At 42.1% G+C, this 19,066-nt stretch overlaps 1 protein-coding gene across 23 annotated transcripts in view; it reads right to left on the bottom strand.

Moving 5' to 3' along the window:
- Nucleotides 1–13,034, bottom strand: part of NCAM1 (neural cell adhesion molecule 1) — a 355,224-nt gene extending 342,190 nt beyond the window's left edge. For 9 of the 23 annotated variants that reach the window (XM_037065610.1, XM_037065606.1, XM_037065601.1 and 6 more), the window contains exon 1: nucleotides 12,721–13,034. In XM_037065610.1, coding sequence (XP_036921505.1) covers nucleotides 12,721–12,772 — 52 coding nt within the window. In that variant the 5' untranslated portion in view covers nucleotides 12,773–13,034. The remainder of the gene's footprint in view (nucleotides 1–12,720) is intronic. The other 14 variants (XM_037065621.1, XM_037065624.1, XM_037065625.1 and 11 more) reach the window with 6 other exon arrangements.
- Nucleotides 13,035–19,066: the final 6,032 nt, after the last annotated feature.

The following is a 19,066-nucleotide window of genomic DNA, read 5'->3' as shown; positions in this document are numbered from 1 at the left end:
GCAAAATATTATTGACCTTACTATGCGCCAGACAGTTGTATAAATCGCCTCATTGCCTCCTCACTAGTAATCCAAGAGATGGGTGCTATTCTCTATGTTTCAAAGATAAATAAACTGAGCATTGGAAAGATTAATTAACTGGCCTGTCACCGAAAACAGAACAGCCACCTTTCAAAATGCAAATGTGATGTAGAGGTCTACAGGTAGGCCCCTGTAGGAGCCCAGGCTTCGGTAACACAAAAGAAGGTACTAAACTAAGAAAGTAAGTCTACAGCCATAACCACCCTGAACGTGCCTGATCTCGTCTGATCTCGGAAGGTAAGCAGGGTCAGGCCTGGTTAGTACTTGGATGGGAGAAAGAAAGATAATTTGTGATTAAAACTCAAATCAAAGAGCTTGTATTGGATTTATATCTTCTCATGTCCATGATAGCAGTTCTTTAAGGTTACCATCTTGTACCCTGAATCCAATTTCCACACAGTAACTGCAGCTTAATTGGTGATTGGTAGCCACACCCATAGCCAGAATGTACACTTACAGTTGAAATACGAATACAAACAAATCATTAGAACGCAGTCAATCACAACCATTTCCATTTCTTTGCCAATCTGATAAAAACAATGCACCCAACATGCGACAGGCCGGACAAACTTCAGATTTTGCCATCCACAGTCAGAAAGATTTTTTAAAGGCACCGAAATCAAGGTATGAATATCATGGGCAACAATGCAAGAAGACAAAATTGTGTCTAAAAATTATTTTCTTACATGGTAAATGAAATCACTGGGGGAAAACCTTCAATGTTCATTTCCTCACATGACTCTACCCCATTGTCCTTTACAAGGTCTGTAACTCCCCTTTCCCCTTTCTCTGACGGTGTGGTTACATATGCCCTGAAGCCTTCCCTCAGCCTATCACTTCCCTTCATTTTGGTCAAGTCTCCTGGAATCCGTTTTTCCCCAGTCTTCGACTCCAACAACTTGAATTCCACCATCCAATTGACATGACTCTAAGATCACTACTCTCCTCTGAAATATATCCAATTTCTACTCGAGTCTCATCTCCTTATACTCCTAATCACCTTAAATATCGCTACCCTCTTTTTGATCACACTCTTTGTTTTCAAATCTGAGCAAAGGCAATAGATGCTCATTAGAAACATGAGACAATACAAAAATCATCTCCTTTACGTCTTAAACAGTGAAAGAGATTTTTGTTCACTATCACCTTCTGAATTATTCCAGTTGCTACATAAATACGACACCATAAATACTTCTGGATGGGATAAAGACTCCACAATGATGTACTGATTGTGATTCATGACATTTTCTCTGAATGGAAAGAGGATAAAAATATAGACTACTACTGCCTCTCAGTCTTCTTGGCCTCTTTAGCTGAGCTCCCTCCTGCCTCCCCCCAAACATGTAACACATAAACGACCTCACCCACCCTTCTGTGCAGAGCTCAATCCTTCCTACAAGCCTCTTCAGCTCTCACTTTGGGGAGAATTCTCCAACTGCTCCTGGTGCCCAGATAACCCTTATCCTACCTCTGAAATCTTAGCTACAGGTGCTACCAGGTGTCCCAGTTATCTTTTCATTCTCTGGTTGACAGTGACTCTCTGAGGTCAAGGTATTGTATTTTCAAGTCTTTGTTTTTTGGTTTACAGTATGCCCTGCAGCTAATAAATTGTGTAGATATTCAGTAAGTGTTTTTGCTGTCATTGCTTCTCCCTCTCCCACCTGTACCCATGAAATCTCTAGCCTGTACCTTCTCTGCTCTGCAAATTGTTTTACCCCCTCTCTCTAGTCCTGTATTCCTCCATCTAGGACATTAGTTTTCAAACCCTTTTGATTGGAGCCATAATAAGGTACATGTTTTCCATCACAACCTGTTCAAGAAAAGTTTCACAAAATAATACTCACCCTTACTACATAAGACATACTCTTTTCTATTCCATTCCATCCATTTTTTCTTTCTTTTTTCCTTTCTCCTTTTCAATGCTGGCTGAAGCCAACTAAATAGATTTCACTACTCACAGCTGAAACATATTGACCTTCAAGTTAAGATACTAGAATACCCAAAGTTTTTGTAAAACCTACTGTGTATAAAACTGAAGTTATCCACCTTTCATCCAAGGTAACCCCTTTTCGCAATTGCCCCATCATATTGACAGTACTGCGATTATTTCATTCCCTCGAGTTGGTAACTTAAATTTTTTTCTCTCTCAGTTCATTTTGGACCCAGCAACTAATTCTGCTGGCTGATTTGTCACCCCTAACATTTCAGCTGTGTGCCTTTTATATCCTTATCCAAAGCTATTACAAGTGTATCTTTCCAATGTTATCTGCTTTATAAAACATATCAGTTAAGTTTCTTTAACAAGCTCCTCTGCTACAGAAAATTTGACTTTATAAGTCTTTAATTATGTGTCTACCAATAAAAGGTATAGCTGTGAAGTATTTTGGTTCGCAATCCATTTCACATATATTATCTTATTTGATTCTCAGATTCAAATGAGGAAATTACAGTACAAAAACACATTAAGTACCTTAATAAATTCACCTGGCTAGTTAGTAGCAGAGCCAAATCTTGAACTCAAATCTTTTTAATCCAGACCCAGCAGTACCCTTTCCCTACATACATACAAGTCTTCCTACCACATAAAGCAAGAGACTGTCATTGGACTTCCCTGGCTTCCCAACTAGTTTTAACTTGTTCCCTTATCTCCCAGTCTCCAGAATCTCAGTCATCTAGTCCATCTTAGATAATGTAGTGAACATCCTTTAACTAACCTACTACTTTGTCCAGCCAGTGCTGTGGCTGCTACATAAAAACCCAAATTCCCTTTAAGTAGTGCAGTGATCTCCACCGATTTGCTCCTGCTTATCTCTCTGCTAATTCCTGGCTGGCATCATACACAAAGCCTAGTATAGCAGGTATTCACTTGCTATCACTCACCATACTTGTAAATATTTTTAAAAAGTGATTTCTCTAACATTTACAGCCACACCCCTTGCCTTTGTCTAGCATTTCAGATTTTAATAAGACCTGCCTCAATTCCAGTTTGCTTTCACTGCTTGTCAATCCCGACTGACTCATCTGTTACCCAGCTAGACTCATCTCTCCCTGCAGAGGAATAGGTCCTTCCCCTCCCTATCGCATGCCCCTGAGGTCCAGATCAAGCACTAGCTCTTCCACACCTTTTCTCAGACATGAAAACCAACCAAGATGATTTCTGCCTTTCTAAACAATTTTCACAACGAATACCTGCCTCCTTCTTTTAGGTACTTATTCATGTAGAACCTCTCATGATGTCCTCTCTGACTAGGCACGTGCTTCCTCCCCCACCCTCTGAGTGCCTCCACGGGACCAGCATGGGAGCCTTAACTTCATTTTCCCCCATAAGCTTCCAGCACAGACCTGCGCACGTCATATTCACAGTACAACTGTTTAATAAACATTTCAAAAATTAATCTGTATTCAAGATGAAGTTTTTAAAAGAACATGCTGAGAACCTATCACCTATTACCTGTTTTACATATGTGATTATATTTAAGCTCACCAAAACCCGTAAGGGAGTGTCATTATCCCCAAATTGCAGACTGGGATGCAGGCTCAGAAGTGCAGCGACTTGCAGAATATCAGTTACAGTTAGTGGGCTCAAGCCAATCCTGTCAGACTCCAAAGCTCTTGACAGTGCCCCGCCACCCTGCCCTCCCCGCTCGCTTTGGTTGGACTCAGTTCAAAAACCAAGCATCCTCACATTTGCTTACCATGTATTCTGATGCTTTATGTATTCAAATCATCCTACCACTAGAAAAGGAGGAATTGCAGCCAANATCACCTATTACCTGTTTTACATATGTGATTATATTTAAGCTCACCAAAACCCGTAAGGGAGTGTCATTATCCCCATATTGCAGACTGGGATGCAGGCTCAGAAGTGCAGCAACTTGCAGAATATCAGTTACAGTTAGTGGGCTCAAGCCAATCCTGTCAGACTCCAAAGCTCTTGACAGTGCCCCGCCACCCTGCCCTCCCCGCTCACTTTGGTTGGACTCAGTTCAAAAACCAAGCATCCTCACATTTGCTTACCATGTATTCTGATGCTTTATGTATTCAAATCATCCTACCACTAGAAAAGGAGGAATTGCAGCCAACTAATGTAAGTTATAGCCTCAGTTTCACCCATGTAAGTCACTTAACCTTTCTCACGCACAGTTTCTATTTCCAGATCTCTCACAATCTAGACTTGGAGAATTTTTTCTCCTAATCTCTGGCCCTCACACTGTTCCCCAAAAGGATCATATATACTCATAACTCAAGGTGTTACCTCTGCCTGAAACATCCCTCTTCCTGCTCCATCTAGTGAAGACAAACTCATGCCCAACACTCAACTTGGGGGAGTCCGAAGCAGAGTAAATTGCTTCCTTCCCTGTGCTCCACTAGCATGTATTCATGTCCCTATTTGTAAGTATAGTATGTCTCCCTCCCACACTAGATGGTACACTTTAGAGACAGAGGGACATCTCACTGGATTTTATAAACTGAAATCCAGCAGAATTCCTGAAAGCATCTGACCTTCTCCAGATTTCAGTAAGGTCTGATGAATGAAGGAATTCAGAATGTTTGCTGTGATTCAATGTTCGATGAAACTAAGTCATCAATGAGAAGACCATCGCCCTTCGCATTCACAGAGCTCTTCAAATGTTCCCTCCTCACTTCCCCAGCCACCCAGTCACAAGTGAACTTTCCCTGGTAATCTCTCACAGTACCCTCTTCCTTTCCCCAGTTCTGATCAGAATATGTAATTAGAAATATATGCGTGTTAATTATTTAATGTCTATATTTCTCCACACTATTTGATTGGAAGCTCCATGAAAGCAGGAAGGATGCATGTTTAATTTACCACTGTATTCCCAACATCCAGGACTCAGTACTCAATAAATATTCAACAAATAAATAACATGGAGACTAAATAATATAATGCATATCAAAAACTCTGAGAATTATATAGTGACCATTATAATTATTGGTATTACACATTCAGTTTATCTCCTCTTAGGTAGCTAAAATAAAATCTTCCATCTCTTCTCCAATATCACATGCCTTTAGTTGGTAAAAATACTTCCTGCCCCATCAATAGGGCACATATATCTGACACATTTGAATAATAAGAGCAATTACTTTGTTTTATTCCAGTTAGCAATTTACAGGAATATCAGCAGTGAGAAATGCTAAATCACCTCAGATCTCACTTAAGACTTTCTGTAAAATAAAGGTCAAATAGCTCCTTCTTTTCAAAACTTTGATCTTGATACATGATTCTAATCATCAATGCACTACACAAGAGCCTCTATGAGGTACATGTTTAACAAGCTGGAACCTTGTATTCTCAAGCAAGTGGACCCAAATAGACCAACGCAAAGTTGCTAACACAGGGCAGGTGTGGGCTGGGCCCTCCATTACATGGGCTCCTTTGAAGTCGCAAGGGAGAGCATAGGGATCCAACAGTGAGTTCTCATGCTCATATGTTTTCTAAATTTTGAAAAAGCAAATGTGTTCTTTCAAAATTTTCCCTAAAGAGAGCTTTCAAAATTGTACACCTTTCGGGCTGCATGAGACCTAGTTCTACCCCTGTGCTAATTAAGACCTTATACTGAGGGCACTTTTCTCTGTGTGGACATATTTAACAACACATTTTTAAAAATTTAGTTCTAATCACTGAAGAGGTCATGTTCCCATAACATCCATTTTAAATTCTAAAAAGAAAGCACTGTCTAAATAATTACTTTTTTCTAAACCCATATACATCCCTTTTTTTTTTGTTAATAAACACAGCTTGATCGCACAGAAGTCCTGTGTTCTCTAAAATAATCACAACATGGCCCTGGCTGGTGTAGCTCAGTGGATTGAGCGCGGGCCTGCGAACTACACAATCGCAGTTCGATTCCCAGTCAGGGCACATGCCTGGGTTGCAGGCCAGTTCCCAGCAGGGGACGCACGAGAGGCAACCATACATTGATATTTCTCTCCTTCCCTTCTCCTCTAAAGATAAATAAATAAAAAATATTAAAAAAATAAAATAAAATAATCACAACCACTCTAACAAGTAGGGATTGCTAATGTTCCCATTTCACAAAAGAAAAAACTGAAACTTTGGGAAGTTAAGCTATTAAATGACCTGCTTAAGATAAGATAGCTAATAAGATAGCTAATAGCTGATACATGCGGCTGAACTTTCAACCTAGGGTTGTTGGCCCGTCTTAGTCTGTGTGCTATACTACTTCTAGGTTCCTTGACAGCAGAAATAATGTCATCTCAGTCCTTTGTAATTCCCCACAGAGTTGAGGATAAAAAGCTGGCACTCAATAAACATATTTGCTCAACTGTTTTAAGAGTCGATTATGTTACTTAATGTGACAATCTCAAATGATGTGACATTACTGGGAATATTCCTAAATGGTGAGGTAATCAAATACCAAAGGCCTTTTAACATGTTTCCTCAGGAGTGACACAGAACAGAAAGTAGGTCAGATGCTGCCAGTGTTCACAGTTACAAACCAAAAAGTACTAGTGAGACTATGTAGTAGAACACAACTCATATAGGAGCCTTTCAAGTCACTTGAGTGATGCAAACTTTGAATTCAAAGGAAAGCATATTTACATATATCTGGGAGGAAAAGAATGTATTATAGTAGGTTTAGTAAACCCTTTTTTTCCAAAAACACACAGACACAAGATAGACCAAATGGCTTATATTTTCGTGTAGTCTTCTTTGAGTCTCTGATTGCTCGAAAGTTAAACTAATACTGCAGGAAGAGGAAGGAATGTCACCCTGAGCAAAAACTCCTAACTCAGTGTCTACATGTAGACATGGTTAATAGTGTCTAAAGAGTCATGTGCTGAAACTGCCTGAAAGGCAGCCATTTGGCCGCCAGACCAACATCAAAAGGCATCTCCTAATGAGTATCTTCAGCTGAGAGAGAGCGCTCAACATGGTGAAATGAAAGGGCATAATGGCGTCAGTGGCGACACCAAATAATTTACATCAGCAAATGGTTTTGAGGTTTGGCACCAGGAGTTAATAACAAAGAGGGCTGGAGGTGACATACCTGTGACCTTCAGATTGACTTCTGCGTTTTATTGACCCACAGTAGTATGTCCACCTGTACTGCCAGTAGTAGTTCCACTTCCTTTTCTCCTCATATTAAAAACTCTGGACTTCACAGAAGCCCAAGCATTAGGAGTCAGAGAGACCTTTGGGCATTTCTCTTCCCAAAAGGCTATCTCTTACAATATTCCTCAGAAACCTGCTGAGTACTTTAAAAGATGTATGAAACTCCCTTGTAAATATACTCATATCTTCCTGTTTAACTATAGGAATCTTAACCTTAGTCTTTCTTTTATTCAAAGCCTAAATAGCCATTATTATTATTACTATTATTATTATTTGGCCAGTTGATTTTTTAAAAATATTTTATTTATTTATTTTTAGAGAGAGGAGAAGGGAAGAAGAGAGGGAAAGCAACATCAATGTGTGGTTGCCTCTCATGTGTCTCCTACTAGGGACTTGGCCTGCAACCCAGGCATGTGCCCTGACTGAGAACCGAACCAGTGACCCTTTGCTTCACAGGCCCACACTCAATCCATTGAGCAACACCAGCCAGGGCTTGCCAGTTGATTTTTTAATTGTCTAATTTATAATCCATTTTTAAAACTAGTAAAATGCTATTTGTAATTTGCTGCCATTTCTTTTAAAGTTCCAGACAACAACTAACCTATATATTTGTTAGATTACTAAACTAAAAAAAAATATCAGTTATGTAATGTACATTAAAATATTTATTTTGACACAAGTAAATACTTGTGTACTTAAAAACTCAGTATGTAAATAGTACAGGAGAGCCTTTTTCAAATGCCTTTGTCTCTCTCCCCCAGGCTGGCTGCTCCCATAAGACTGATGGTGGCAGGTGTGGTCAGTCCCTTTCTCTCCCTCCCTGGCCATCGGTTCTGCCCCCAGTCACCACAAACCTAATATTGGCAGAGAAAGTTCTAACTGTTCTTAGCAATAGGTAGTCAGTCACTTACTTTACACTAAGGCAGGAAGGACTGTTGGTAAAATACCTCTGAGGGTCAGCCCGTGGCACGGAAGTCACTTTCAGTCCAGAGAGCAGCCACAATTCTTTAACATTGAAGATGTAAACATGGGGAATTCATCAAACTAATAAATATTAAATAGAGACTCTGTCACCTTAAAAATTAAGTGGTTGTATCAAAAATCCCAAAATCCATATTTTAAGCAATGTCAAGTTTATGAGATGCTGTAATTTAAGAAACTGAGTTCTGCAGTGAACAGAAACATCTGTCGTATCTAACGACTACTTTCTGAATAGCAAAGTGGTGCTATTTATGTTGAAGGGCAATTAAGACGTTGTTTCCTGTGACAGAAATATACAGATACAGATTACTTACATTAAATTACATGTTACCTATCTGAGGTTTAATGATAAATGTATTCCAAACAGAAGCACTATGCAGAACTATTAGAACTGGGGGAGTTCCATGGGACTAATCTCTCCCTTTTGCTGCTGCTTTGGATAAGCATCCAAACCGAGCCCTTGTGAAGAGCACGCCCACACCATACATTTTTTTTGCAAACAATTACTACTTTAATTCTTGAACTACCAAGGTCAAGAAATAGTCACCAGTGAAGGCAACAAATTTTTAGTTCAATTAATTGGCATAGAGCCTTGGATGAACCTCCTTTATTGAACAAGGAAATGACCTGCTATCTTCTGCTATTCTAACACTATTGTTTTGAAATGATAGATTTGGGGTAAAGATATCCGGAAAGAAGTCAACCTACTGGGTTCAATCTCCTGGGGGAAGGAGGGGAGAAATTCTTTAAAAACTGACTTTAAAAAAACTACCTAAGTTTTAGAATAATGAAAATTTAACCCAATTGGTAGATCTTTAGAAAATAGTAGTGCAAAGAGTAACTCAAAAACTATCAAATGAACAACACGCCACACTTCCACAATGTCTGAATCATATTGTTTTTGTTTAACTCTTCTGAATTTTATATGTTGTAGGTTATTTTCAATATTTTAATATATCCTAATTATTTACTGAAGGAAAATGAACTTTTTGGTTTTTGGATAGAGTTGGGAAAGGCTTTCCACATTTTTAAATATGGCTTCACTACATTCTGTTAAATTTTGTTCAGAAAGATACATTTCTGATCTTAAAATGAAAACCAACAAAAAAATAGCTCACCATAATTGTGCTCACTGCAAATTTTGCTGAAACATGTCTTTATTTGTTTAGTGAGGGGCATTATATGTTTTCTATATACGAGGCGGACCCCAAGAATGGAATTATCTTCTGCAGAGTGGGCGGACCCCTAATAGTACAGGCTTCCCCAGCTAGGTGAGTGTTCTAGGAATCCATCTGTATCAGTGCAACAGCTGGCGTTGTTGTGAGAGGCTGCATTCAGTTTAAGTGAAGTATTTTTGAAGATGTCTTCAATCCATTTGTCCATTCCATGATGAGTGATTTACCAGCACACCTGCCCACAACATGCCGAGTGTTCAGCAGTGTTTGACCAAAAATGGCATGACTTCTGTGCCCTACCCTCCCTATTCTCCTGATCTCTCCCAGAGCAACTTTTTTTTTGTTTCCCTGGATGAAAAAGTCTTCAAAGGGAAATGCTTTGCGAGCATGGAGGAGGTGAAACAAACAATGGCAGAAGCTCTAAAAGCCATCAAAATCGACAAGTACAAAACTGTTTTGAGTGGTGGAAAAAGCATCTTGATAGGTGTATTGTATCAAATAGAGAGTACTTTGAAGGTGACTGAAGTTTAAACATGTAAGAATAAATACATAATTTAGTATAAATAAATTCCGGTTTTGGGGGGTCCCCTCTTGTACATGTATGCACTATCTTTAAAAAGTAGCGCAGATGCTCTTTGTTTGAAAACCAGTCCTATCCACTCCTTGACTCTTACAAGTTAAATTGGCAGAGGATTGTAAATTTATCAAAGAAACATATGACTTAACAACCATTCCAGATCATTCAATCAAATAATTTTTCCACAAAACATTCAGAACTGCAGTTAATTCCACAGCCTTTCTCTTTATTCCTAAAGAACAGAAAACACCAAAACAAGCATAATTCGTTTGGTATATAAAGTTAGCATACCTTATATCTAAATTGTCAAATGCATTGAGTGGAGAGAGGCTGAACCACCTTGTCCCTGAAGATGATACAACATTTGAGGCCAAATGTGTGTTTGTGTATTACTGTTTTTATTTTCCTAGTGACCCTTTGACTAGAAGTCTTCCATTTTTGTTTTAACTGTGGTAGAAACAATAAGTATTTCTCTTCGGAAAGCCACTCAACTTCTTTCTTTTGTTAAACAACCTTTTATGTGTTTCCTGGTCTGCCTCGTCCTATCATCTTGGTTCTGGGGTCAGGAATGAGGGAGGACACTTTCCTTTCAGGGACCATGGGTCAAAATGTAACCCTTGCCTCAGCAGCAGAGAACATCCTCATCTGGGGTTCCCTGGGCGTGTACCCTTGCAACTCACTGGGGATCCAAACACTGAGGGTTACACCCATCGCCACAAAGGAAAGAACCGCTAAGTGAGCCCCCAAGGACCTAGCAAAGATTAGGGCTCCGATGTCACGTCCCCACCTGTAAGGGAGGAGGTCTCAGAAACACCCCTTCTCCGCCCTTTCCACAGGTCGTGCGGCGGCGACCTATGGGCACTAGGGAAAGGGGGCATTCTTTGAGCAACCCTCAGTCAGGTGGCTCTGAGGACCGCGGTAAGCGCACTGGGGTTGTCCTCCCACTGGGGGCTAGCCTCCCATTGAGGGCAACCCCCTGCTGTGCACCCCTCGCTCCGGCCCATCCCGCCCCGCCGCCAGCTTCGCCCCCTCTTCGCCCCAGCTTGGGGCAGTCTGATCAGCGCACGCGCGACGGTGCGCCCTACCACCGCGCCCTCCAAGGCAACGCGCTCCGGCCAGGTCGACGCGGGCGCAAATTTGTGTGTTGGCTGGGGCGGGAGGGATGCTCCAATTTGGCGTGGAAAAGGCGCGAGTGAGCTAGCACCTCCTAAAGACAACCTAGACTCCATTTTATTTCCTCAGAAACTGCGAGGTGGGCGGGAGACTGGCCGCAGGGCGGGGTTCCTCGAGCGGGAGAAGAGCGAGACCGTTAGGCTGGAACACCGGGAGACTGTCCTGGTAGCTCCTGGCCACCACCCGCGCCGCAATAAAAGCCTCTCGCGACTTCCCGCCCAGGCAGCCTCGCTCTGATTGGTCGCCATGGGAGGCACTGGAGTAGGCTGGAGGCGGCAGCCGAGCGCTGCTCCCTGCTGCCTGGGGAGGGGGCGTGCTGGGTGCTCCCAGGCCCGCCCCAGGAGCTCCCCAAGCCAGGCTTGGCCGACTCAAGGCAGTTTCAGCGACCCCTGGGAGCGGCGACCGCGGCAGACAACTCCCTCAGCTCAGCTTTCCTAGGGTATTTCCCAGCACACGCCCCCCGCCGAGAACGTCAGCCCACCCCACCCTAGCTCTCTCAGGTCTCCGTTCCTTGTCTTCCCTCTTCCCGTCCATCAACGCCTAAGCGCAAATCCTGGGGTGGGGTAGGAGAAGCAGCTGGAGGGAAGGGTGGGCACGCACGTAAGAATCTTCCTGGGAGGCCGGGATGGAAACACCCAAAACGAAAGGACTCTTTATGCCGGCTGTGGAGGTTCGCTAGGCGGCAGCCCAGCCCCCGCCACCCATGGCAGCATCACTACTGTCTTCCTCCTAGCTCCCTATTGTTCGCACTTTGCAAGATTGGGAACCTCGTCCAGAGAAAGGAGACTGAGGCGAAGCGTTTCGGGGTTCTACCTGCCATTCTTCTCTCTCATCGTGCAACACAGGGCTCTGGGTGCGTGTGAAAGCACACGCGCGCACACACGCGCACACTAGACAGCCTGGATCACGCCCTCCTCGCCCTCCGCCCCTCCGCATTTCCTCCTGTCAAAACGCGGCGCTGGACCCTCCCATCCCTTCGAGCTCCAGGCCGAAAGCAGGCTTTGCAACTAACCAGCAATTTGGCAAATGAAAAACTAACGTCATATCGACGGGGGTGCAACACCGCCACTCAGTCCTGAGATTCTGCCCATGTCGCCCCATTTTGCAAACCGTTATAAGACCCCTGGCAGGGGGGCGGCAACGGCGGCGAGCCCCACTTTATTAGACCTGGGGAAATAACGATCGGGGTGGCTACACCGGCTTTATCGTTCACTCTTCCCGGAGCCAGAGCTGACAAGACCCTGCCCAGCAGAATCTGAGCCTGTGCGGCGGCACCCCGGAGCCTCGCCATTCGCGCTGCCCGCCTTCGGGGAAGGAGCGCTACCCATCACTGCGCTGCCGCCAGCGCCTCTGAGAGCAGGCGGCTCCGATCACAGCGCCCCGGCACACTAAGTGGGAAGGGCGGGCACACTGGCGGGGCGCTAGAAGCTCGTTGCACAGGGAGGCAGCCCCGGAGGGTGCGGGGTTCGGCCGGACGGCTAGGGCGATGCGCTCCTTCCTCAGCTCCACGAAAATGATCACCCTTAGCATTCTCCGTAAAACCACCGAAATAACAGTGTTCCTAAGGGGAGTAGCAGGGAGAAGAAGGCAATTAGCAAATCAAATTGAGAAGAAGAATTTTTTAAATGTACCTGCAGTTCCAAGGAAAAACAAAGTCCAGATGAGATCCTTAGTTTGCAGCATTGTAATCTGCTGGCTGGGAGGGATGTTCTTGCCGCGGTAAATTCTGTGCCCCACCTTATAGCGAGTGTGGACGGCGTTAGAGCAACAGACCTAGGGGCAGACAATTGCCAGGCTGAGTATGATTATTTTTGCAGAATTGTTTCCTGCCAGCCGCTGCCGAGCTGCGTTCACGCGCTGAGCGGAGAATGAGTGACAGTCTCAGCCTCAGCACACTCGCAACTCGGAGATCCTTGCGCTGGCCCGGGTTCGCTTTGATGGAACCGGGGATGGGAGCGGGGGGCGGAGGGCGGGGGTGAGAACCTCACTGTGTCCTTCCACCACGCCGGCCACAAATAGTGCCGAACATCAAGGAGGTAAGAGACAGGGGAGGCAGATGCGGCCGCCTGCAAAACGCGGCCTGGAGCAACCTTCAGGAGGAAGCGAGCTCTTTCATACGCAGTCTTAGGGGCAGAACTGGGATTTTTTTCCCACAGTTCTCCCCCACGCCTCCGCAGTCTCTCCTGTCATCCAGCCTTCCTTAATCAGGAGGTTGGATATTTTAATAACTAGCAAATAATAAAAACAAAACCGTATGTTTTGTTAGGTTTTTCGAAGTTGTCAAATCTCTCAGATCCAAAGATCCTTGAAACACAAGCAAAGGACTTCATTTTTTTATAAGTACAGAAAATTAGAAATTAGGAGAGGGATAGGTGTTGCCATTGCAACGTTTTGTTTAGGTTTTGTTTGCTTTTACTAGCTAGGAAGTTTGATCTCCCACAGAGGCAACAGAGATGGGAAGCAACTTGAGTTAGAAGAAAACGCAGATATTTAGAAGGAATTTCCAGAAATAAAGGAAGGAAAATGTTTGTTTACAAATGTTGAAATCTGTGGTCTCTTCATGAAGATCACCAAACCTTTTGTGTAGGTTTTATGGTATGGGCACAATGTTATTTTCCTACAAAGGCACACAACCTCAGTTCTTAAAAATATTAACATAGAATATCACCGAGGTTCCAACATAAAGGGTTTCAATGAATCTTACAGCTGTATTTTGAACAGAAGAGAATGAGTGGAGAAGCAGGTTGAAAATATAAACATGTTTGAGCACTTGAGCAAGACTTGAGTGTTTAAAGAACAACAGGTGAGGGAGAAGCCGGAGCTCAAATTGTTCTACAGGCTGAGCCTATTAGCCCAGCAGAGTGAAGCATCCCTAGAGGAAGGCTGCCCACCTTCCAGGCACAATTGCATCAACATTACCATGTACTCACTTTTTCTTTAAAGGACAGGATCTCCACTGCTGCACCTCTCTCTCACAACCCACCCTCTGCTGTCCTGCAAGCCAGTCTCCATTACCGCAGAGGCTGGTACTGCCTCTCCAAGTCCTAGACCAGCAGGCCACACTAGTAGTACACTGTTGACTTCCGACTGCACATCCCGTGAAGAGCGTATCTCCTGGTAAATCAGTCTTTCATAATGTTTACTTTTGTAATACTTATCACATACCAATTATAAATGATAAGTACAGAGAAATAGACAGAAGATTCCAAATCCCATGTATTCCAGAGGTACCCATAGATTTTCTGTCCTCTGTATATGGGTGTGATTTTTTTTTGTAATTGACAGTATAGTAGCAATTTGAATCCTATTTATTTTCCCTGACATTTCATTATAAGCATTTCCCCAGGCCATTAAAACGGTTTTTGAAATCTTTTTATAGACATATAATATTTTTATATCAATGGTTATGATCTCCCATTGTTGGATATTTAAGATTGTTTCCAGAGTTTCATAGTACAATTAATGCTTTTTAAACATCTTTCAATAAACATTTATTGAATACTACTATGGTTTGTTTAGCCCTGTCCTGGGTACACTGAATTATACAGATTTTTTCAATGTATTTAAGTATTACTGGCTTCAGATACAAGCTTCTGCTGATGTGTAAAATTATCATAATAAGCCTTAAAAACTTATGTGAATAAGTATTAGATTCTTTCCTAGAGAAGAGGTTTTGCCAGCAGGGAAAAACATACACAACAGGACTGAGGGGAAGGGAGAAAAGGGAAGATTGGGATATCCAAAGTATTTGTAACTTTTTTTCTAACCTATTTCTAATTTTTACCAAGAGTGATATACATTCCTTTCTCTGCAAACCTAAAACATTTCTCACTATTTTTCTCCACGAATATCCCTATTTTTGGCTTTTCAATGTAGGCAGGTGTGGAAATCCTCTCTCACTTCAGGATGACTGAATTTCAACTCTCTCTCTCTCTCTCTCTCTCCACACTAATTTTGAGATGTTTGAGGGATATCCAAGTGAAGATGTGCCTAAGACCGACAGTCAGTGGAGGGGACTCCAGAGAACATCATTGTTTAAGCTCTGGCCCAAAGAAATTGCCAGAGCAATAGTGAAAATACAGTCAGAGAGATAGAAAGAGAAATGAAACATTATAATGACCAAATCTAAAGAAGAAAAAAGTTTTGAAATGGTCAAATAAAATGATGATTTCCAAGTTTCCTGGAATTGAGTGTTGAAAAGCCATTAGTGGCCTCTGAAGAGAGCAGCCTTCCAGGGACTGGTGGAAGGAAAACATCACTGTCCCAGGAACAAAGGGGTAGCTTGACCAGGGAAGAGAAACAGAGGGTTACACCACTCTTTGAGGGGCAATGAGGTCAGTGCAGACTAGTGTGATAATGACAAGGATAGAAAGGCAAGCTTGAGGGGGAAGGAGGCTTGCAAGGTTTTCTTTTTCTCTTCTCTTTTAATGTGAGGATTTTATTGTTAGGCTGTAAATTAGATCAGTAAACTCCCTACAGCCTTATGGTCCAATTTAGACTACTTGAAAAATGAACTTAGTCAAAAGTACCCTCGCTGATATTTCCCCCATTTAGGGTTTCTTTCCTGTTGGTGTTGAAAAGGAGACCCCAGGCCCGATCCCAGAACTCACAGATATCCCAGGAACTTTATTTCACATCTGACACAAGCAAAATAGATTCAGGAAAATGCAGCAGTGTAAGGTTAAAGCAAGAGACAATGACCTGGGATTAGGAGAGACGGGGATGCAAAGACCTGCCAAAAGAGCTGAGCATGATCCATGAATGTGGTAGGACCAGAAAGCAATGTCAAGACCACAGAGCTAAAGAGTAAAATACTCTAGAGAGTCCCCAGAGCTCCCTTCTAGCCTCTCATATCCCAGATCTTGTTGACACCAGAAATGACTGCTAAGGTCTACTGCATGGTGGGGCTGAGGAAACTGACATATTTCTCTTCCTGTTCAAGGCTGGCTCAGGTGCTGGTTAAGGATTAGTGGACACTAGTCAACGGACCCTGCTGAATGGTGCTGGGGATCCCCAAAGCAGAAGAATGAGACAGGATCAACTAAGAACCACTGCTTCTTTGTGCAAGTTGTGCACTGCACAGCTTAAACGGGTGCCTTTCAGGTCCCTCTCACCATATATGTATCTAATTTGTTATGACAGTTTTTCTGGCAGGTGGAAGCAAAGAATGGAGAAAGGAATGCTGTTATCGTATCCTGCCTCCCTCCCTTCCTCCTTCCTTCTCTTCCTTCCCCTTTCTCCTTCCCTCCTTCACTTCCTCCCTTCCCCCCTTCCTCCCTTCTTTCCTTGTTTTCCTTACTTCTTTTATTTTTCAGGGGTTTTTTAAGGAAGTGGGTTTTACGGGTCCTTTCAACCGTTGAAAGCACTTACTAAAAAATCCCCCAAAAATAAAGGTTGGAAAGAAAGTGAGGTTGAGCCGCAATGCAGGCGTAACAAAACCTCCATCAGCCCCTTGGAAGCTGTGAAACTGGTCATAACGTCCTCACATTGAAGAGTCATCGGGTTTAAGCAGTCCTGGGAGTGGAACCTGACCTCTAGGTAGCTCTCTCCAGCCAAGGACAGTTTCCAGAGACTAATAGCTGAGAGCATCACAGCATCTAGGAGAGTATGACCCCAGTTCTGAGTGTGGCATCTGGGCAGCTTTGCACAGCATCCATTACACAGTTTTAGCTGTAAATAAAAATATAGCGTATTCGAAGGTTAATTTTTTTTTATTGTGGTAGAAATATGCATAACAAAATGTAGCATTTTAAGTATGTACTTCTGTGGCATTAAATATGTTCATATTGTTATGCAACTATCACCACTATCTATCTCTGGAACGTTTTTACCTTCCCCAACTCTGTACCCAGTAAACAATAACTTCCCATTCCCTCTCCTCCCATGGCTCCTGGTTACCACTGTTCTTCTTTCCTTTTCTTTCTTTATTTATATTTTTATTGTTGTTCTAGTAGACTTTTCTGTCTTTTCTATGAACTTGAATAACCATTAATTACATCATACAAGAAATATACATTTGTCCTTTTGTGATGGACTTATTTCACTTAACACAATGTTTTCAAGTTTCTTCTGTCAAATTTCTTTCTGTCAAGTTTCTTTCTGTCAAGTTTCTTCTTTCTTCTGTTTCTTTTCAAGTTTCATGTCAAATTTTTCATTCCACATTTATACCACATTTTGTTTATCCATTCACTCATTAGTGGTCATTTGGGTTCCTTCCATCTTTTGGCTCTCGTGAATAATGCTGTTATGAATATGGGTGTACAAATATTTATTTGAGCCCCTGCTTTCACTTCTTTTGGGTATGTACCCCAAAGTGGAATTGCTGGGTGGTATGATAATTTCAGATTTAATTTTTTGTGGAATTGCCATACCATTTTACACAGTGGCTGCATCATTTCACATTCCCTCCACCAGCAACACTCATGCGTCTCAGTTTCTCCACATTCAGGCCAATAGTTCTTTTCTTCTCTCTCTCTCTTTTTTTTTGATAATAGCCATCCAAATGTGTCTAAAGTGCTATCTTGTTGTGCTTTGCATTTTTTCTAATCTGTAGTGATGTTGAGCATCTTTTTGTGTAGTTTTGGTAACTTATATATCTTTTTTTGAGAAATGTCTATTCAAGTTCTTTGTCTATGTTTAATCAGGTTATTTGTTTTGTTGTGGCTTTTCTTAAGTTGTAGAAATTCTTTATGTACTCTGGTTAACAATCTGTCATCAGCTATATGATTTACAAATGTTTTCTCCCATTCCATGGGTTGCTTTTTCACTCTTTTGATAGCATCCTTTAATACACAAGTTTTTAATTTTGACGAATGCCAACTTCTGTTTTTCCTTTTGTTGCTTGTGCTTTTGGTCTCATATCCATGAAGTCACTGCCAAATCCAGTGTCACGAAGCTCTCCCCCTATGTTTTCTTCTTAGAGTTGTATAGTTTTAACTCTTACAGTTAGGTTTTTTATCTATTCTAAGTTAATTTTTGTATACAGATAAGGTAATGGTCCAATTTCTCTCTCTCTTTCTTTCCTTCCTTCCTTCCCTCCTTCCTTCCATATGAATATCTAGTTTCCTGAAAGACTTCTTGAAAAAACTGCCCTTTCCCCATTGAATGGACTTGGCATCCTTGTCCAAAATCATTTGGCCATATATAGAAGTGATTATTTCTGGACTTTCTATTCTACTACATTGGTCTTAGTCTATCTTCATACCAGAACTGCATTGTTTTGATTATCATAGCTTTGCAGTAAGTTTTTGAATCGGAAAGTGTGATATTTCCAACTGCTTTCTTTTTTAAGATTATTTTGGCTATTTGGGAATTCCCTGACAATTTATAGGAATTTTAGGATGGATTTTCTATTTCTGCAACAACAACAACAAACAGTCATTGGGATTTGGGTAGAGATTGAGGGGTGCTGTCGTCTAATCTTTCCAAAGTTGTTATTTGGGCTAGTACTAGAAGCATGCTGACAACTCGGAGATGAGGATGTTTTAGATGTCTATGCCAGATCTATGGGAAACTCAGTCACAGGAAGCCACCAGAAATTGCCAGTTTGTGTGATCTATTTTCTCAGTGTAGATATGGAAAGACGAAGCAGCATCAAATCACAAAAATCAGTCCATAAAATGTACAACTAGCTTTGGAAGGTTACAGTGAGCTAGCAAAGAAAAGATGGGTTTAAATGCTTACTTGGCTCTGAAATGAACTTAAACACCAGGCTGCCTAACTCTCAGTTTTGTCTTTGGGAAAAAAAAAAACCCTCTGAAACAAGTGATTTAACAGACTGGAGAAAGGAGCCAAGATCTTCATGTCGAGATCTTGTAAATCACAAAGTGATACTGTGCTAATATTAAGGACATTATAACTTCTTTTCTCCCTCTTACACACTCTCCTACAAAACCCAGCAATAATGAAGTGAAGTGGGTCAGTGCTCAGGTCTTGGACCTCGACAATCCAAGTTCAGACCCTAGCCTCTTCATCTGC

The sequence above is a fragment of the Sturnira hondurensis genome, unplaced genomic scaffold, assembly GCF_014824575.4.
Source record: "Sturnira hondurensis isolate 20B ecotype Veracruz unplaced genomic scaffold, ASM1482457v3 Scaffold0015793, whole genome shotgun sequence".
Taxonomy (NCBI): domain Eukaryota; kingdom Metazoa; phylum Chordata; class Mammalia; order Chiroptera; family Phyllostomidae; genus Sturnira; species Sturnira hondurensis.
The sequence above is the reverse complement of the archived record's forward strand: the minus strand, read 5'-3'. Positions and strand labels throughout refer to the sequence as shown.